Source organism: Argopecten irradians, chromosome 1, assembly GCF_041381155.1.
Source record: "Argopecten irradians isolate NY chromosome 1, Ai_NY, whole genome shotgun sequence".
Taxonomy (NCBI): Eukaryota; Metazoa; Mollusca; class Bivalvia; order Pectinida; family Pectinidae; genus Argopecten; species Argopecten irradians.
Window position 1 is genome coordinate 60,942,461 of NC_091134.1, and position 22,255 is coordinate 60,964,715.

General features: G+C 35.7%; 2 protein-coding genes across 5 annotated transcripts in view; one reads left to right on the forward strand and one right to left on the reverse strand.

Annotated features, from left to right (window-relative positions):
- Window positions 1-22,255, forward strand: part of LOC138336336 (uncharacterized) — a 48,391-nt gene that overhangs the window by 2,068 nt on the left and 24,068 nt on the right. The window contains exon 1 of one of the 3 annotated variants that reach the window (XM_069285781.1): window positions 19,236-19,535. The exons of 1 other annotated variant lie outside the window; for it this stretch is intronic. The gene's annotated coding sequence lies outside the window, so the exon portion shown is untranslated. Of the gene's footprint in view, window positions 1-19,235; window positions 19,536-22,255 lie in introns of those variants that run through there. One more of the 3 variants, XM_069285786.1, reaches the window with a different exon arrangement.
- Window positions 2,381-19,211, reverse strand: LOC138336319 (uncharacterized). Of its 2 annotated transcripts, XM_069285761.1 has the most exons (9): window positions 19,076-19,202; window positions 16,047-16,587; window positions 15,426-15,528; window positions 13,518-13,648; window positions 13,152-13,273; window positions 12,525-12,707; window positions 8,204-9,797; window positions 7,736-7,917; window positions 2,381-4,650 (listed from the first exon to the last, which is right to left on the reverse strand). In XM_069285761.1, the coding sequence occupies exons 2-9, from the start codon at window positions 16,462-16,464 to the stop codon at window positions 4,009-4,011; spliced, it is 3,375 nt and encodes a 1,124-aa protein (XP_069141862.1). In that variant the 5' UTR covers window positions 16,465-16,587; window positions 19,076-19,202; the 3' UTR covers window positions 2,381-4,008. The 2 variants fall into 2 exon arrangements, with proteins under 2 accessions (XP_069141862.1, XP_069141871.1); XM_069285770.1 differs by lacking the exon at window positions 16,047-16,587 and having other exon boundaries at window positions 19,076-19,211.

Genomic DNA, 22,255 nt, shown 5'->3' on the forward strand with positions numbered 1-22,255 from the left:
AGAGATGGTCACCATGACGCCATATTTAATTAATTTCCTTTAAGATTGTTGCTTAGAATGTCAGAAGACCGTTAAAGCTTTGGGCCTCTTTTTGATTGGTCATATCGTTGATTAGGTCTACACCTGATATATTATGATAGTCAATGAATACCATAATTATGTTGTTTTAGATCTACGACTGATATACCGGATATGATGATACTATAGTGAATATAATATTATCTTCCTGACCTTGAAAGTTATTGCCACAATTAATCAAATTTTGCTTTTCTTGCGATGTTGAATATTTGATGTCTCATATTTACACACCTTTCTGTCTGTCTGTCTGCAGGTCTGTCTGTCTGTCTGCATATCTGTCTGTCTCTGTCTGACTGTCTCTGCCTGCTTGCTTGTCTGTCTGTCTCTGACTGTCTGTCTATCTGCACGTCTGTCCATCTATCTGTCTGTCTGCACGTCTGTCCGTCTATCTGTCTGTCTGTCTGCCTGTATGTGTTGTCTGTCTCTCTCCCTCTCTCCTTAGTATTCGGTATGTTTATTCTGTTTGTGCACAACTCAATTAAAATAATATTACAAATATAACTCATTCATATCAATTTCGACGCTTACATGTACTGTGATGACCTTGTATAATTATCATTATTTTATGGATGATGTCGATGCGGGTGATGGTATTATATATAATGTTATGTTTGATGATAGGAGGATAGATGTGATAACATTTCTTATGATATTAAAATATAAGAGTTATTGATGATATTAAGGTAGGTCCATACTTTTGAAAACCGCGCCAATTTATATGACGCTATACCGGAAGTTGCGGAATTTGAAGTCCAGAATGATTTCCGATACGCCACGACATCCCACTTGGATATTTTTTCAATAGGTGAAAATTGTCTATATATAATATTGAATGCTTAAAATCATTAAATAAATCAAATAAAAGCAGTGAAGTGAAAATTATATGCTATCTCTGAGGTTTTTTGCGTTCTCTGTCGTAAATGGGAATGGATTTTCAAACACCGGAAGTGCTCTTCATCGCTATAAATGATATGAGGGGACCCGGCCGGACCGAAATTCCGGAATTCTAAAAAAAATCGCATACGAATTTCCTTTAAACACAAAATTTGGAGAAAATCATAAAAACAAACAGACATAAACCAGATATACTATCACATAAACATATGAACTGATGTGGAAAGTTTTTTTGTGGCATGATTTTCAAAAAATAATCAAATATGACCCATCTTAGCACTGGATGAAATGGGGGTAGGGTTGTGAGTTACAAACTTCAAGCTTACAAAAATGTGAAATTTTGATCGAGGACCCCATGTTTTTATATGATATTTGAAAAATATATTATCTTGGGTATATCATATACAAATATTGTGAAATTGACATGGGTTTCATTTCCTTTTTGGCCTATTCATTGATTTTTTACGGGCGAAAATATGGCAAAACATGATAATTACGTATAGAAACGGTCCTGGAAAATAACAAAAATTAGTTAGCATTTGTAAAAATACAAGAGTTTTGTATATTGTTCTATCGTTAGGAATTTAGGACAAAATATCAACAGGATCGAGACTACATTCACCCTAATATTACAGAAAACATAATTTTATGATTTTTTCTATTTTCAGTCAGCAAATTTGCATGGATGGTATATTTCAAGCTCAAATATCTCAAAAAGTAGTTCGAGAACACCCATTTATCTTTACAGATTTGAAATCTACATGAAAAATGCAAGAAAATAAGACCTGTTAGAAAAAAATGACATGGGTTTTCTCAAAAGTATGGAGCTACTGTGGGATATGGTGATTACTGAATGACGTTGTATATTGAGTGGTATATGTATGATGATGAAGATGATGAATGATTTGTGTGCAGATGTCTGATGTAACTTTTACATATTGAAAACTTCTGAAAAAGAAAAAAGAAATAAAAAAAAATGATTATTGTGTAGGTCTACAACGGATATTGATATGACTATGGTGAATACCATAATACTGTAGTTTTAGGTCTACAATTCATATAAAATGATCTATTTATTGATTATTTACGGTTGTGATTTCTGTATTTAAGATGCCTTTATAGTTAATATTTACAGCAGTAATTAATATACTAGCGATATTATGATAGATTTATATTGATAAATAATTGCAGCTATTGATAAACTACTGATAAATGCTTAATTTTGTATTGAATTTTTATCATACGTGTATAAGTACAGTGATAGTCGGTTTGTGCGTTGGGCTATATCTTGAACGCAGCATGTTGTAATGAGACTTTTACCAAACTTGTCAAGCTTGCTGAGAACACGTTTGACTTCAAATTTCTTAGTATTGTCTCGCGAGAAAATTAGAAACTAATAAGACAGTAAAAGCGTAAAATTCCATATTTATTCAAATGAATAGCGTAGCAGAGGAGAAAACGAGCAAAACACACGACACCATTTTATATGTTACTAATGATATGTTGTACAGCTTCATTACCATGGTAACTGATATCATTACTGGTTTTATATAAAAGACCTGAATTTGAATAAAACAGTGTTATCTGACCTTAGGTAGGTATTGATTGTATCGTCATCTGTTTGTGTGCGTATCTTCATGATTTTCTGATAAAATTACACGTGTTTTTCTCACAAAATAATGACGTCACAATGGATACCTGCCCGGAAATATAGCTCTGTAAATACAAGACTATCAATAAACAATGTCGTACGATTCCAAAGTTCTCGGAAGAATTAAGAAAGCCTTACCCGATTTCAGTTACTTATCGTGGTGTCATTTCGAGATGTAATGATGATAATGTTTGATTATATAAAGTTATGTTTTATAACTATATGTTCGACACAAATATTGCCATTAAAGGTCCACTACCTTTCCGAAACGGCTTTAATTTTTTTTAAATTGTAATGATAATATTGTAGAGTCGCAGAAGTTATTTACTTACCGTTTATTCTACACTTGTCAGCACCTAAACAATTTAATTAACATAAATCAATTGTTAATTTTCACAGCGCGGGTCTTCTTTTGTTTCCCGCCGTCGTCCTTATCACCGTTAGTTTATTTTTTGTTTTTAAATGGTAGTGGGCTTTTAAATAATTATAATTATTATTTTTGTACTGCAATGTTTATTATTGTATTGGTTGTGTTGTGCAGTAGTATTTTTTATTAATGATTTTTAGAGACATTCATAGATTTAGCCTGTTGATATTTTACGCGATATATTGCAATATTTATTTGGAGCCAAGAACAATCGTTTTAAATGTGAATTAGATATATAATCACACATACATTATAAGGTTCTGTGTATTTTAACGACACTACATTATTATTATAAGTTAATTTATTTTGGTTACAAGAATTAAAAGATTTTTATTGAAGTTATACGCATTTTAAACAAGTTATAGATAACCTCTCACACTTCTGCTGTATATCTCATTTGACAATTTTCCTCGTAGTGAACTGAAGTTATTATATCGACTCTGAAAAGGACTTAAATTTGAGAAGGAATGAAAAAAAATATTCTCGAAATTGCCGTTTACAAACTCAAATAAATTTGATATTACGCCACAAGGAAACATTCCTAAGTGAATCAAAATCAGTTTGAATCGACAAAATCAGAAAAGGACATGAAGAAAGGCTGCTGAACAATGCTCGAAGACCATGTGTATAGTAGGAGTATGCGTTCACCGTTCCATTGTGTAAATCTAGGAGCCGATAAAACTAAATGAACATCCTCAATATCCGAGGGAGTGACACTCTGTATATCAGATAAGACAGATAGTTTGGTTTTTTTTCGTACATTAAAAGATATCGTCCGAAACGGTGCACTGTATTATCTTTAAAACATCTTTACACCCAAGTGTCTGAGAAAACGGTTTACTATGAGATCCAGTGGTATTGTTGTCGAACAAAATTGATAGACATTCCAGCAGTTATCAGCGGTGATAGGATTTCCTTAGAAAGCAATATCGTCATCCATTGTTACGAGTAGCCATAGCTAATTGGTATCACGTTGGTATGGTCGTTTGCCCTGCACTGCCAATTCCTCCTCGTCTTCCTGGTTTTGATGCGGAGCCGCGCGTTCACTCTGTGGTCGTTTTCTTGATTTTTGAGTGTGAGGTAAGCGTTTCGTGTTCTCACTGTGGGTGTTTGACACGGTATATTCATCCACCTCCATTGGAGGAAGTGCAGTTGGGTCATGAGTTCTTGTATCCCTGTTTCCCATTGACTCGTCATCAGTGGCTCTTTGTAAATGTTCATCATCGTGAACATCACCAATGCCTAACGATGAAATACGTTCATTCAAATCCTCTTCTGATTCCTCGTCCTCCTCTCTACCTCTTGCAAAGACAGCTTTGAGATAATGAGTTGCCCCGCCTCCTTCATACCAATTCCTTACTTGTTCAATATCCACTGTAGGTTTGACACCTGTAAAGTCAATATCAGCTTCTTCTTGGGTCATTTCAATAAGTTCGTCATCATTGCTGTCGCTATTTTCATCGATAGACGAGGAATCAGAATCATCCTGTTTAGCCGGGTTCCTCCACTTAGTTCCATACTTGGGGTTTCGCGTAAAATGCGACTGTTCAATGCTTTTACGACTGCTGTTTCGTTTATCGTATTTCCCTCGTTCGAACTTCTGAAAAAAGACATTCAGAAATGAAATTTTAAAGTATGATGTTAAATCATTTTGGTTTTGTTCTAAATTTAAATTATCAAAACTTTTAACTTTTGTAATTATGTTTATCAAAAGTCCTTAAAACGACAATTAACAGAGTTACACAGATGAGTATTATTTCACGATCTACATTTGTCTTAAATTTTCGACTCTTGAATCACCAATAGCTTATAATGAAACAAACCTTTACAGCATCGCGACCTACAATATTACTTGTCACCTTAAAAGTCACACGTTCGTCAGGACAGATTGAGAATTCGTACACAAAAATAAGGTCAAGGTCATTCTGATATATGTTTTATCTTCATCAAAGACAAAATTAAAAAACCTACTGTAAACCTAGCTATTTTCGCGGCAAATTTATCTCGCGTTTTCACGCCCAACGATATTTTTACGGGTATTTAATTTCGTGGTTTGCTGGTAAAACGCTCTACTGTACTTATACATGTAGTCGATTTCTGATAAAACGCTCTACTGTACTTGTAGTCGATTTCTAGTAAACGCTCTACTGTACTTGTAGTAGATTTCTGGTAAAACACTCTACTGTACTTGAAGTTGATTTCTGGTAAAACGCTTTACTGTACTTGTAGTCGAATTCTGGTAAAAAGCTCTACTTTAGTTGTAGTAGACTTACTGGTAAAACGCTGTACTGTACTTGCAGTTGATTTCTGGTAAAACGTTCTACTGTTCTTGTAGTCGATTTCTAGTAAACGCTGTACTGTACTTGTAGTAGATTTACTGGTAAAACTCTCTACTATACTTGTAAACGCTTTACTCTACTTGTACTCGAATTCTGGTAAAACGCTGTACTGTACTTGTAGTCAATTTCTGGTGAAACGCTCTACTGATTTCTGGTAAAATTCTCTACTGTAGTCGAGTTTGATTTATGGTAAAACACTCTACTGTATTTGTAGCCGATTTCTGGTAAAACGCTCTACTGTACTTGTAGTTGATTTCTTGTAAAACGCTGTACTGTACTTGTAGTCAATTTCTGGTGAAACGCTCTACTGATTTCTGGTAAAACGTTCTACTGTACATGTAGTCGATTTCTGGTAAAACTCTCTACTGTACTTGTAGTCGATTTCTGGTGGAACGCTCTACTGTACTTGTAGTTGATTTTTGGTAAAACGTTCTACTGTTCTTGTAGTCGATTTCCGGTAAAACGCTCTACTGTGCTTGTAGTCGATTCTTGGTAAAACGCTCTACTGTACTTGTAGTAGATTTACTGGTTAAAGGTTTTACTGCATTAGCAGTTGATTTCTTGAAAAATTCTCTACGGTACTAGTAGTTGATTTCTGGTGAAACGCTCTACTGATTTCTGGTAAAACGTTCTACTGTACATGTAGTCGATTTCTGGTAAAACTCTCTACTGTACTTGTAGTCGATTTCTGGTGGAACGCTCTACTGTACTTGTAGTTGATTTTTGGTAAAACGTTCTACTGTTCTTGTAGTCGATTTCCGGTAAAACGCTCTACTGTGCTTGTAGTCGATTCTTGGTAAAACGCTCTACTGTACTTGTAGTAGATTTACTGGTTAAAGGTTTTACTGCATTAGCAGTTGATTTCTTGAAAAATTCTCTACGGTACTAGTAGTTGATTTCTGGTAAAACGCTCTACTGCACTTGTAGTAGATTTACTGATAAAACGCTTTGTACTTGTAGTTGATTTACTGGTCAAACGCTCTACTATACTCGTATTTGATTTCTGGTAAAACGCTCTACTGTTCTTGTAGTCGATTTCTAGAAAACGCTCTACTGAACTTGAAGTAGATTTACTGGTAAAACGCTCTACTGTATTTGTAATCGATTTCTAGTTAACGCTCTACTGTACTTGAAGTTGATTTCTGGTAAAATGCTCTACTGTACTTGTAGTCGATTTCTGGTAAAACTCTCTACTGTACTTGAAGTCGATTTCTGGTAAAACTCTCTACTATACTTGAAGTCGATTTCTGGTAAAACTCTCTACTATACTTGAAGTTGATTCCTGGTAAAACGCTCTACTGTACTTGTAGTCGATTCCTGGTAAAACACTCTACTGTACTTGTAGTCGATTTCTGGAAAAACTCTCTACTGTACTTGAAGTTGATTTCTGGTAAAACACTCTACTGCAGTTGTAGTCTATTCCTGGTAAAACGCTCTACTGTACTTGTAGTCGATTTCAGGTAAAACGCTATACTGTACTTGAAGTCGATTTTTGGTAAAACACTCTACTGAACTTGTAGTCGATTTCTGGTTAAACGCTATACTGTACTTGAAGTCGATTTTTGGTAAAACGCTGTACTGTACTTGAAGTCGATTTCTGGTAAAAAGCTCTACTGTACTTGTAGTCGATTTCTGGTAAAACTCTCTACTGTACTTGAAGTCGATTTTTGGTAAAACTCTCTACTATACTTGAAGTCGATTTTTGGTAAAACTCTCTACTATACTTGAAGTTGATTTTTGGTAAAACGCTCTACTGTACTCGTATTTGATTTCTAGTAAAACACTCTACTGTATTTGTAGTCGATTTCTGGTTAAACGCTATACTGTACTTGAAGTCGATTTTTAGTAAAACACTCTACTGAACTTGTAGTCGATTTCTGGTTAAACGCTATACTGTACTTGAAGTCGATTTTTGGTAAAATGCTATACTGTACTTGAAGTCGATTTCTGGTTAAACGCTCTACTGTACTTGAAGTCGATTTTTGGTAAAACACTCTGCTGTACTTGTTGTCGATTTCTGGTTAAACGCTCTACTGTACTTGAAGTCGATTTTTGGTAAAACGCTCTACTGTACTTGAAGTCGATTTTTGGTAAAACGCTCTACTGTACTTGAAGTCGATTTTTTGTAAAACGCTCTACTGTACTTAAAGTCGATTTTTGGTAATCCGTGATATGCGCGAATTACGTACATCGCATGCGCAAATAGGTTGGTTTACAGTTTCCTTGTTTACATTATTCTTTGTTTACATTATTCTTTGTTTACAGTACTCTTCGTTCACAGTATTCTTTGCTCTGCCACAAAATACCTAATATATTAAAATATACAAATATTACATGATTACAAACCTTGTATTGGTTACGAACATGACGGCGTGTTTTGTTGTCATGGAGGGTATATAAAAGTTTGAAGGTCAGATCCTTGACCTCTGGGTAGTGAGCGTCGTATACAGGCAGTCCTCCTGTAACGACCATCTTTGCTATATCTTCACATAGCAGCCTACCGCATAACATTGAATCCAATGCTGTATCTGAAACAGTAAGTAAAAATAAACGAGAAATGACGCTGCTACAATTCGTTTCACAATCGAAATTACATTCCAAATACAGGTTTTCAAAAAAGATAATTTATGATGTTTAAATCTCGATTGTTCAGGGGGGTAAAAAATCGTTGTGCTATTTTCTGAATACCATCTCAAATGATTTTATTACTAGCGTATGAAACTACAACTGTATATTACATTAACATATTTCTGTAGTAAACGTTACATTATAACCACTAGAGGTGGGATGTCTAATAAGACGAAAACAACTAACCCTTTTCTCCTGTATGATAAAGGAAAACGCCTTTTTTATACAGTAGTTCAGACATTTTAAACTTTCCTATAGTGATCTGCCTGTTTGGATGAGCCAGTATATTGCTGCGAAGTATCATGGCCTCCTTCAGATCTTCCTCAGCATTTTTCCATTTCTCCATAGAACCGAAAGCTTCTCCTCGGTTCTGAAGGATCTGCGCATGAATCGCCATGTTATCCAGCTTCATCTGCTGATCAAGGTGTACTGCAGTTGTAAAATGCTCGATAGCCTTGTTGTATTTTGATTCAATTTCCTCTTTTTCTTTTCCCGCCTTGCGATGTGTATCACCCTCCCTAAGAAAGCATGTTCCAATGTTTTGGATATACTCGGACGCCTCAACATTGAGGTATTCACTATTTTCGTGAGTGTGTGTACGTGCTCGGATGATTTCCAATGCCCGCGTATGGCGCTCCCTGGCTTTACAATAATTTGCATTCTTCTTTCTATATTCAGATCCTCCCATGACATTATAAATCTTAGACAAAAGGATTAAGTGGCTTTCCTTCACCTTCTTCACACGTAAAATCTCTTCTTCGGCAAGTTGCAAACAGCGAAGTGCTTCTTCACAGCGGTATTCTCTGCGGAAGTATCTACCCTTTTGAAAGTGAAAGGTACCACTGACGGCTGCCATTGTTTCCTTGTCTGGTTCATGTTTCTCTCTCATTTTGATCATCACCACATCTACTTCGTCGATTTTCCTTTTGGCATCTTCGTTTCTATCTAGATCCACCAGAACAGCTATTTCGCAAGCACGCCAGAATAGATAATGCAGCTGATTGTCTTTGCTTTTCGTGGTTGTAAGAAGAAAATTTCGTATAACACTCCACTTCGTATCGTCGTACAGAAGAAGGTCTGCGATTTCATAAACCCTCCTACTTTCCACCACTGTCTCAAGGCTATCGCGAGTTTTGCTAAAAATAGATTGCAGGTCATGTGTTGCAATTATTTCATATAGGTTTAGTACATGCGCTTTGTCATATCCCAGTTTTCTGTACCCAGCTACACAGTTTTCTTCCATTTCTTCTGCAACTTCGCAAATAACTTTTTTGAAGTGCTCAGCAAAGTATTTCGTCGCAATCTGAAGCTCTTTGCGAAAATCTCCAGATTTCTTTGCTTCGTTTTTCAAGAAGTGATATACTACTGGATGCAGCGAAAATCTCTCTGTGTGTTGACGGTCTTCAATATCAATCTGAATAAAGCTACATGATTTCAGTATCAGTAGCTTCTGTCTTGTTGCATTCGTATCAAAGTGCCCTGAAGACATCTCGAGGACTGCTGCAGCAGCATCAATACCGAACGATGCAGTACGAAAAACAGAAAGTCGTATCAAATTATTTTGTATGCCTTTGTTTAAAGGCTCAAATGATTTTTTCAGACAGCTTAAAACATTTGGTTTTAAAATATGTTTCAGCCAGAAGTTTGGTTCTAGTTGTGCTATGATAGTTTCTGGGGATAATGAATTCTGGAGCATGGAACTGCATAGGACTTCAATAGCTAGTGGACTGAAACCACAGATTTTCACTATCCTTTCCATTTGTCTAGTGTCGAACTGTTTCTACAATACAAAATAGGATATTAACAATTAATTTAAAAGATACGTATTATGTTAATTATATATTTATCAAGCTAACCGATACTTACATTATATATATCATTGGCTTCTTAGGTAAAATATATGTTTTCGTTTAAAAATCACATACAGTGTATATAACAATAATGACAATAAAAAAGCTAACCGAGTTTTATAATTTGCGTGCCCCTGTGTTTTGGCTGAGGTGACCAAGATTGCATTTTACGGTCTCGGAATAGCAGTTCAGACTGCTTGTTTTACACATGTTTATAGAAATTTAACGGTTGAAAACAGATATATCTAGATTTAATATCCCATTAAAAGTTACATAATATAAGACCACGATCGAGAGCATCGTGGGTAGCGATAGGCCAGGGACATCTCCTTGCAGGCGGCGTATGGGATTTGCAAATTATTTAGTCTAGATGAAATAAATGTTTATTCTTATTACTGGTTTATGTAAATAATGAATGTTCTTGCAATATTTCCAACGTTGGACATTTCTATTTTGCTAAAATTAATATCGATGCTGCTATCGTTTATGCGAGGAGATGAGATGAAGAGGTTTTGCCGAGTCATCTCGGTTTTCCCTGTCGACACCAAAATAAAACTTGTATTGTAAGATAGTGACTGTGTACAGGGGCGTAGGAAGCGGGGGCGGGAGGGGCAACTGCTTCCCCCCTCCCGTTTCCCAGGACGGGGGGGGAGCAAACATGTCTTTTTGCCCCCCCCCCCCCCCACTCCCCATTTTCGCCGACTGAAATTTTCCAAAAATGCTTATTTGAAAGAAAAAAGGGTCCTCCTGCACATTTTTCGTACTTCATTCTAGAAAATTTTCCGCTGCGCGGCGCATTTCCTAAAACGTTCAAGCACATAATGTCAAACCTTACATAGTAAAAATTCAATGCACACGAACTAGACTAAAAGTGTCCATCAAGGGATTCTATGTACTATTTAAAAAAATGTCTCTTAAAAGATCAATCTGTTTATGTCTTAGCGAGACAATTTATTCATTTTTTTATGTTACACAACAATGTGCCGATGGTGTGAAGCCGGTGTATTCAGATCGAGTAGGGTTGCATAATGTGATGACGACACAATTATCATTTCTAAATGCAGGTAGCTTTAAATCGAAAAATTTCAATGTTAAGAACGCTTTATAATCATTAAAATACATCGTAAAACTCATCTCAGCCATTCCAAATCGTATTTTTTTCCCGGTGGAGACCCTCGGACCCCGTAACACCAAATTATCGCGCCTTTGGGCGGTCGCAAATTCATCAAAACTCATTTAAGCTATTCTAAATGGTAATATTTTCCCGGGGAGGCCCCGGCCCCCCAAACACCAAAATCTCGCGCTTTCGGGCCCTCGCAAAATCATCAAAATTCATTGTAAAACTCATCTCAGCCCTTCTAAATTACAATAATTTGGGTTACAAAATATTGAGGACCTTTGCCTCCCATTACATTTCATCTTCCTACGCCACTGGTGTATTCTGTTTATCCTACAACTTTTTCATTATATATACAGAAGATGGTATTCAAAACGAAGCAATTTGCCTGTTATTTACACGATTTCACTCAAAGCGAAACGCTTCTTTGATGATTAAGAAAATATGCATTCACTAAACCGAATGAGTGTGTACTCCTTTTGACTACCGTGGGAAATATGTAAGCGACGTCATTCCGGTGATTGTGACGTCACTGTTTGGCGGGACTGACTGCTGTTTCATTCACCTCTACTAAAAGTGACGTCACTGGAATGTTCGGGATCAAGTTAGACTGGTTCCCTTCCCTTAGTTCTCTACTCTCCGCTAGGCTGCGCTCCGCTCAGTGAAGCGTACGCAAGGGAGGTAACTGAGGCGGGAACCAGTCTAGGGATCAAGTCATCAAATTTAGAAATTGAATCAAACGAAAGAAATTAGACATTTATTTACTGACATCGTAATACTTTCCTATTGCAACCATTACAGAAAATTCTTATAATCCGGTATCGAGTTCTGTGTCCGACTAATGTCGATATAAGTGCTGCAAATGCATTGTTTCTTGATAGTGTTCCGCTTCATTTGTTGACTTTAAATTCGTAAGATGAACTTAACCCGCGAAGGGCGTCAGAACGCTTGTTTTCAATGGGAATAAACACCGTAGTGATAAAGACCTTCCAAGTATGGCAAATGTGAATATTTGCATCAGGGAAATAGGGACACAAAAAGTCGATTTTCTCCAAAAGTAAGTAAGTTACACTACATTTATTTTGCTGGAACACTTAAAAAATCGTTCTGATTTCAGAACAATTGGAATTATGAAGAAACCTCTTAGAGTATTATTATTATTATTATTATTATATATAATGTAAGTTAATAATTAGTCCTTCGACTTGTGATCAATGAAAGCAGATTATTATGCCAATGACTACAATTGAAAACTTTGTTACGTATATAGAATTTCAAAAAGAACAAAGATCTAAACTACATTGTATATGATTTAGCTAATATATCGAAAAATATCTGCCAAACATCCTTGTTTGACCGAAGTGTTGTGAGGGAGTTATTGCAGTGAAGTTATGATGTCACCGTAGTAGCTACACTTACCATAGGGTTCGGATATCTGCCTTTCCTTATTTTCTATATCATTAATATCCATTTGGTGTATCATACTTTTATTGTATATTTTCTCCAGATTTTGTTCATTTTAAGTGTTTGTGTGTCTTACCTCTCCCATGCATATTGCGAAGAATTCCATTGCTTCCTGGATACCAAATGGAAGCATTTCGATTTCCCTTATCAATGCGTAATGTCTTTCTTGTCGTCTAACCATTTTCCAGAATCTGTCTACGGCGTTAGGTATCAGTGGATGACAAGTCAGTAGAATGCGTGTTGTCAGAAGAAGGCGAATCTAAAACGATAATATCCACAAACGTCTATATCTAGTCATTATAAAAAACTGAAACCTCATTCTCTCGGAGTTGTTTTAACTCTAAATCCCAGTTTAATATGATATACACGTATTCTGCTGGTTTGGGCTAAGGTGGGCATTTAATATGCAAGTTCAAATTCTTTAACTAGAACTAGAACTAGAAGATTTGACATGACCCTGCCAACTTCACATAAATGGTGCTTTATCTCATACTGGTAATTTCTAGACGGATCAATCTGGTTACGAATCCATGCTCTGATAAGTGTACGATTTAAAACAAAATGCAATTACTGCTCAGATGACCATGATTATTTTCAATACCAAAATTATCAAAATAATTTTAAATCCAGCTAACAGAGTGATGATAAGAAAAATAAATCCAATGCTGTACGAGTTTAGTGTTTGATAGTAGTGTCGCCTTACTTTGCATTCATCCCCAAACTCGTTGAAAAATTCGAAGAGCTTGTCCAAGAACTCTTTCTGAAGCTTGCGTATTCCCTCTCTTTCCAAAACATCTTCGATGTTGTCTAGTAACACTATGGTTTCTAAAACATGATTTTATATGACTTGTCACCTTTAGTAGAACAAATTGATCTCTATGATATACAATGATGAACAATGTAACTTATGAGGATTTACACCGACATAGTTAAGTCTATTGTCTGGGTACTTCTACAAGAACAGTCTTTCTTAGGGAAGTTCATCAATTTTATTTAGACAATAGACCAGTTATGATAATTTCAAATAAACAAAACATTTTAGTTATATAGTATGATATTCAACACTTACTAGAATGAACATGGTCCCTCAGAAAACAGAGAATCATTTGGAGAATCTCGCCTTCATCTCCTCGTGGTAGGGATCCGCTTGTAAGTTCCATAAACAGTTTTCTGTACATTTCCCTTGTGCATTTCACTTCGCTGCCAATACAAAACTAATTACAATGGAGTTTGATGATATTTACATACAGAGTTTAATAAATGCAACTGGTTGCAAAGGCTAAATACATGATAAAAACGACATAAAGAAAGTTCTCCGAAAAAGTCATCATTAGATAAATAGAGGTGTCTCAACAAGTAACTGTTGAACATTTTTTTAGATAAACATGATAAGTAACCTTTGTTTGGATTTTTTTTTATCTTATAACTTTTAACTCTATATTTATACAGTGGTGATCAAGCAGTAGTTTCTTGTCATATTCAGGGAAGCTAACCGCCACATATATTAACTTTCCGACATAAGATGTAGTACCCAAATACAGTAAATATTCAGTTGTTCTATACTTTAGATAAAAAAATACCTATTTCAAATTCAATTAAAATAACAAACATGCACTTAAAAAGTAGTCAAATGTTGAAAGCAAATCGGAATGCAGATTTGTTAAAAGTAACAAATGGAGTATACGTAGGTATTTATAGCTTCCTTTGGTGTCACCCTGCTTATCATCGTCCTCTATACTGATGCATGTACAGAACCCCGCCTATAGTTAAAGGGGCAATTCACTCAGGCTAATTCTTTTACATAACCAAGAAGCAAAATATGGCATAAATGTATTGTTCTACATTTCTTATGAAACATATAACATAAAATATTGACAAATTCCACGTCATTGTTTAGTATTTTAATTAATATCGTTGAAATATCAAATCGTTGATCAATACGATTAAGCAGGTACAATATGGACGCTGTACCCATACCCGAGCCAAAGTCACGCACGTTGAACAAATACACTACATAACCACTGAGAAGGTGATAAAATGATTTTTAGGCAAGACAATTCCCCTAATAAGGTAAAACACACTACTGTCAGAGCGATTTGAGCAGTTCTAGACAAAAATTGCATTACTCTACGAGCAAGGGACAGGGTTCGGCATGCAAGAAGTCCGACCACAATGTGTAATGGCGGACAGCGAGCGAGTTTGAACATCTACACACATGTCACAACCATGGGCTTTTGAGGCATATCACAGTAAAACCGACTGATCTGATTTCAATTAGAACTTGTTTTTCCCGATATATGTACACAATTTAATGTTCTCTTAGGCTGAATTGTCCCTTTAACGAAATGTTCTCAGTCTTATATTATTTTTTACTAATCAATGTAACATGACATACAGTTTTAAGACAGTATTCGTCGTTTTAAGATACTTACCGGAGATAAGGTCAGTTTATCTCTTTTTATGATATTTACTGGAGATCAAGACAGTTTATGTCGTTTTAGGATACATACAGGAGATCAAGTTGGTTTACATAGCTTTAGTACATTACTGGAGATCAAGTCAGTTTACGTCGTTTTAGGATACTTACCGGAGATCAGGTCAGTCTACGTCGTTTTAGGATACTTACTGGAGATCAGGTCAGTTTACGTCGTTTTAGGATACTTACTGGAGATCAGGTCAGTCTTCGACGGTTTAGGATACTTACCGGAGATCAAGTCAGTTTACGTCGTTTTAGGATACTTACTGGAGATCAGGTCAGTCTTCGACGGTTTAGGATACTTACTGGAGATCAGGTCAGTTTACGTCGTTTTAGGATACTTACTGGAGATCAGGTCAGTCTACGAAGGTTTAGGATACTTACCGGAGATCAAGTCAGTTTACGTCGTTTTAGGATACTTACCGGAGATCGGGTCAGTTTACTTCGTTGTAGGACACTTACCGGAGATCAAGCCAGTTTATGTCGTTTTAGGATACTTACCGGAGATCAACTTTAATTATCTTCCATGTCCCTTGTAATTCCCTGCAGACTTTGTTGGCCAGTGCTGTCTTGCCTAAACCTCCCATCCCACAAATGCTTACACCTAAAACAATTTTCAACTTTGAGCTGTTGTAATCAAGATGATTTTTGTTTTGTTATTTTCATGTGTGTAAACTGCATTACTTGTGAACTACAATTACAATTGAACACATATTGGACGTCCTTCAGCGAAAAATTCAAAATCATTCCGTCCGGTTTTTTTTGCTTATACTCCTCAAATGGAAACTGCTCTGTTTGAAAATGAACCTTATAATAATTATATTATATTTATTATAATGTAAGCTTAGGTAGACTGTTGTGCTAGCGTTCATTCTTTTACAGCTCAAACAAAGTGATATAAATACCAAGTTATTTTGAACGAAATTATTTTTATCGTCATAAAAATTATGTGATTTTAATAGATGCGTCTATATTTTGCATTTTTTTCATTGTGTTAGCTTTTGATGTCTATGAACAATTATGATACATTTCACATCAGCATGAAATAAACATTGAAATTGCATAGTAAAATTGTATGCTTTTTTCGTTGCGATATTTCCGTGCGTACTTTGTTAGAGTTACCTTTGAACTTGTTTCGCACAGCCACAATTATCTCAACAATCTCCTCTATGTACTTTTTTCTGCCGACGAAGTTCTTGTCTTCTTCCTCGTCTCTCTGACGCGACATCAGTTCACTCCTGTGTTGTTGTAAGGTATCGGCCACTGGCCTGGTGCCCATGTCCGTGTGAAGATTCAGCTCCTTAGTTACTCGTATCAAGAAATCGACCATGTCCACTGAGCTCCCAAAACTGCTTTCTAGTATTTGGAAGTATTCATTGCCATTCCAGGGACGCGGATTTCCTTCAGACATTTTCAAGAACTCCTCCGAATGCTGAATTACATTGTCAAATATATCTTCATCGTCATCAAACATTTCTATAAGTTGTTTACGTATGCTGTCCCAAGGTTGAACTTTAATATTGTCAACTACCCATGCCATTTTACTGTTTGGAGAAGTTTAACTTATCACCAAGTATCAAAGTGGTATATTCCGCACATCTTACAACTACATGCATGTACTTGTGACTTCATGTAGGAATTGGGCTCTAATCAATCTAGTTATCTGGAATGAATAAAACAAATTGATGAGTATCATAAACATCATGGTACGTATACGTATATAACTGTAAAAGGAGCGGGTCGGTGTGGTTTGTACATAGTGATAAATACGGTCTCTGTCACTCAACTGACGGAGCATGCTTCTTTGGCTCAGTCGGTAGAGCCGTAGAATTCCGCGCCGGAGACCCGGGTTCGATTCCTGGTCGGGGCACTCGACAGGAATATGTATTTTCCCTGTTCTTCCGGGGTCGCGGGTTCGAGCCCGGCTGGCGGAACACTACTTTCGCCCTGTTACAATTCAATTCAATTCAACTTTATTGCTTCCTTACATCCATACAAAAGGGACCGATAGCAAAACATAGATATACATAACACAGAGTAGATCAAAACAACAACTTACACTTATCAAGCCAGCTTTCCTATGTTCAAATGACTTTTTAACAAAGAGGCCTAAATCCTGTAGATGACAGGGTAGCGTCACTCCCGTACTGGCCGTGGTAGAGACAGGACGTATATATGATTATATGTAGATCTTGATCTAGAGCGTACTTTAGATAGATCAGCTCCATTACGTACGACGTACGGGTGTTCCCGGGAGTTGGGCCCTCTTCATTCATGAAGAGGGTGTTTTGTGGAGTAAGAAACTTCATCAATTGGATTACTTCTGCGTGGAGTGCTTCATTACTTTAAAACCACTAAGTAGACCCTGCTACAGTCATAAAGATGCAATTAACCACCATCAAACAGATTTTGAAAATTTAATACGACTCTTGTCTTCTTATGATCTAAAACATCCAGTGGCGTAGGAAAATGAAACGTAATGGGGATGTCTTACCCCTCTGATATCATAATATCAAATTAGTCCGTCGTAAACGTTTTGAATTTAATTGAGGATTGTGTTTTCATACATGTCGCATATTATATTGAAAATAATTTTTACCATTACATGTTCGGCAAGTTTATTTAGTAAACCTGTGCTCCAAACGCTATCAAAGCTTTGTAAAGTCAAGAAAGCAAGCATACACTTTGCTTTTGGCCTGTGAGTATTTAAAGCATCATTAGTTCTACTATTTTTCCGAAAACCAAATTAATTTGGACATATCATATCTGGCATAAAGACAGTAATTCTATTATTCAAAATTGAATTAAATATTTTGCCAGACAACTTTGAAGAGAGATGCCTCTGTAATTAATAGGGAGATCTGCATCACCAGATTTGAAAACAGGAATAAGGTATGATTTATTCCAGGAATTAGGATTGCAACAACGGCTTAGAATTGCGTTAAAATACTTTGCTAATGACGGAAGCATAGCATTTATAGAAATATTTATAATTTCATTGAATATATAATCAGGTCCGACCGATTTTCTTTTCTTTAGGAGCTTGATAACATCTGTAATTTCTCTTATTGTTATAGTTCTCCGTAATACTCTTTCAGCTGATTAAGTTTCAATTCGATTTCCTTTTTAAATTCTGGATCCTGACAGTTGCTTATGTTCCCCAAATTTTTTAAATGTGCTTAAAATTCTTGCCAATGAGGGTATCTTCGTCATCAATTTTACGGAATTTGAGGGATTTCAGTACTTTCCACAATTGATTAGACTCACTGTTAGGCATTGCATTTATTTTTTCAAGAATTGTTTGCTTAAACATTTATATTCTTCTTTTTTTCATATGTTTAAGTTGTTTGCAATAAAACAGAAATTTCAGCCTGAGCTTAAGTTTATTGCCCAGACTGTTAACCGTTGACCTAAGGCTAAAAAAATCCTTGTCTGTCCAAAGTGCCTTTTTTGGTTTGCTTTGGTTTCACTTTTCTATGTATATAACCGACATACATCGTTATTGTCTGCAATCAAAGATGTGTTGCATTATTCACTCCCTCATTAGTACATGGGATATCAGTACAGTGTAGATTCAAGCCTCAGAATATCTTTTATAGCTATACCCCCCCTCCCCTCAATACTTCGATAAGTTTACCATTTGAGGAATTTTCCCATCGATATATTTTCATTATAGTATTTCGATTAGGCAATATCACTCTCAGATTTTCGACTATTTTACAATCTAAAAATGTAACTGTTTGTACATGATCTGATAAGTAAGTTGGTTCTTCGTTGTAGTTAACCAAGGACAGCCAGCAGACTTGTTTATGCAGTTACCCAATAAATTCCATTCAATATCCAGGCTAGTAATTGAGATTTTATAACTTTCATATCAAACTACAAACTTTTTAAAAACGATTGTTGTGTCGTACCAGAGATTTAAATACTATTTAAACCTCTGGTGGTACATATATTACACAATAACTAGAAAATTTCCAAAATTCTGGTTTTACTTCCCGATTCGCTTCACTCCGTCAGTACGAGGAATGGAGTGATAAAGCCTGAATAACACAAAGGATTTGTCAATATCAATACAAACCGTACCTCTCATAACTGTAAAATAGATCAAGTGCATACATGTACATATGCAACATGTATGTTTTACTTACTTCAAGGAAGTATATATCTTATACATGGTCATATTCCTTGCCTGCATTGACACAGATAAACAGAATTACTGTCTAGGGAACACGGCTACATATTTGTGTATGCAAACTGTACTTAGTCTACATTTATATAATGGCGCTACACATGATCGCATATCATACGAAGGTCTAGATCTGGTTCGTATCGAACGCGCGCTTGCTTCTATATGTGTGTATTGGAGCATAGGACCTAGTAGTATATTGCAAATAGTAATTATCGCAATCTAATAACACGTATCCAGTATTTGTATATCAGGTACAAAAGTATAATCAATGGGAACAGACTAGTAGATTCTACTGTCATACTGTATAATGGTCAACATGTAAAATCTATTGATGTAGGACATCGGATGTGGTAAATTGTGTGGACTAGTACGTGAAGCTGATCGCAATGATGCCATCAACATTAGTCTGTAAGTCTGATGTAAGTATTGTTAAGTAGTGAAATCCCTCCTTTTGTATAAATATAGCCATCTGTATTTGTTATACACTGTACTACATTGTACATGTACACGTAGTGAGGTAGTTGTAATCTACATGTAAGCCTATTACATATGGGTAACAGTTACCTGTTTGTAGTAATCAATAAGTTACCCAAATGAGGAATTTTGTGTAAGAGAAATGCATGAAGTTTAAACTTAAACTTTTTTATCAAAAAAAGGCGTAATAATTTTGATATGGCACCATAACATAACTTAGTACATTATTAATCTAAATGAGACAAACTTCAATTGTCTCAATTTTGGTAAAAGTCACAAATTAAACCATCTTCATTGTTTACTATGCTGTTAAAAATAGAACACAGGTAAAACTCATTCAAACATGACATTTAATTTGCACTGAATTTCCCTGATGACTATACACTCTAGACAATGGAGAGCACCTATAAATTGTAATCTTCCTACAAAGTTAGACAAATACTCGCCTGAGTTAAACAAATACTCGCCTTTACTAGCTGGTTTAAGTATGTTTTCTCCGGAATACTCCTGTTTTACTCAGACTAATATATCTTACAAATCCTGCCATGTCATTAACACTGTCCGGAATGTCAAGGGGACATTAAAATAAACTAAAATCAATTAATATATTCAATTCAATTTTATAGCAAAACATACATAACTCAAAATTATAGATTATGACAACAACTTTAACATTTATCAAGCCAGCTTTCCTCATCTCAAAGGACCTTTTAGTAATTAAACTATGAAATTTTCAAAATCTGTTATATGATGGTTATGATTACATCTCTAGGTCTATAAAATTGTTCTCACTTTAGAGTTAACGGAACACTTAAAAATGAAGAGGGTTTCATCCTCAATATGTCATTACAAAATATGCATAACTGCAGAGGACGGAATCTTTTTTACCCTACCCGCCTCAATTTCTAAACTATGCATACAGAAAAAACTTCAAAATAAACAATGTATATATATATGCACATTTATCTATTATGGCCTGGTTGAGAGGGCACTATTGCCTCATAGTATTGTCGAGGGATGAAATAGTGCCCGAGCTGATCGGCGAGGGCACTATCCCATCAGGAGCCAATTCTATGAGGCAATAGCGCTCTCTTAACCAGGCCATAATGGGTTAAGTACATAAACCTCACATGAGACCCATTTTCATGTCATCGTAACAGAAGCACGTCAGGCAACCTCGCAACGCTATTTTCATTTCCACACCACGTTGTCACATTAAAAGTACAACATAGGAATTGTCACAGAAATCTGTGTTTCTATAAAACGAGATTTTGCTTCATGAAGATTAAAAGTAAATCAGTATAGAACGTGAGTGAACTATCTTCTGTAGAAAAGTAACATTTACTTCCATCCCAGCACACAGCAGCCTGTCCGCCATCTTGACGTCTCGATCGAAGCACATGCAACGTTATAATGAAATCATGTAATGGTGACGTCACAATACATTCACATTCAATTTCGCGCCACTTCAATAGTGCCCGCTTGCCCGGGCACTATTGCGAATAGTACCCATGAGTGTAGCCAATCAGAATCCAGTGTTCTCTCATGTGATGTACTAATGTGTAATATATACGTTGTAGGGATGAATAAGTGTTTTACACTGTACTATACAAGATACATGTAGGTCCTTGACAACCTCTGTATCTAGGGGAAATATTGTAGAAAATCAAATACCTTTTTGATCCTGTAACCTATCTGTAAACAAATTAATTGATTGATGAGATAACATGCACAAGTGCTTTAGACTAGAAACTACATAATCTGTCCATGTCATTTTCTGTAGTATCATTACATATCTTACATAGAATTGGTGGTTAGACTGTCCATGTCATTTTCTGTAGTATCATTACACATCTTACATAGAATTGGTGGTTAGACTGTCCATGTCATTTTCTGTAGTATCATTACACATCTTACATAGAATTGGTGGTTAGACTGTCCATGTCATTTTCTGTAGTATCATTACACATCTTACATAGAATTGGTGGTTAGACTGTCCATGTCATTTTCTGTAGTATCATTACACATCTTACATAGAATTGGTGGTTAGACTGTCCATGTCATTTTCTGTAGTATCATTACATATCTTACATAGAATTGGTGGTTAGACTGTCATTAGTCATTTTCTGTAGTATCATTACACATCTTACATAGAATTGGTGGTTAGACTGTCATTAGTCATTTTCTGTAGTATCATTACACATCTTACATAGAATTGGTGGTTAGACTGTCATTAGTCATTTTCTGTAGTATCATTACACATCTTACATAGAATTGGTGGTTAGACTGTCCATGTCATTTTCTGTAGTATCATTACATATCTTACATAGAATTGGTGGTTAGACTGTCCATGTCATTTTCTGTAGTATCATTACACATCTTACATAGAATTGGTGGTTAGACTGTCCATGTCATTTTCTGTAGTATCATTACACATCTTACATAGAATTGGTGGTTAGACTGTCCATGTCATTTTCTGTAGTATCATTACACATCTTACATAGAATTGGTGGTTAGACTGTCATAAGTCATTTTCTGTAGTATCATTACACATCTTACATAGAATTGGTGGTTAGACTGTCCATGTCATTTTCTGTAGTATCATTACACATCTTACATAGAATTGGTGGTAAGACTGTCATAAGTCATTTTCTGTAGTATCATT

Excerpts from the sequence above, each read along its gene's own strand:
- LOC138336319 (XM_069285761.1), bottom strand. The coding sequence starts at position 16,464 with ATGGCATGGGTAGTTGACAATATTAAAGTTCAACCTTGGGACAGCATA. Across the intron at positions 15,529-16,046 it reads TGTGCGAAACAAGTTCAAAG|GTGTAAGCATTTGTGGGATG; the intron begins GTAACTCTAACA and ends AAATTGTTTTAG. Across the intron at positions 12,708-13,151 it reads AGTTTGGGGATGAATGCAAA|ATTCGCCTTCTTCTGACAAC; the intron begins GTAAGGCGACAC and ends TTATCGTTTTAG.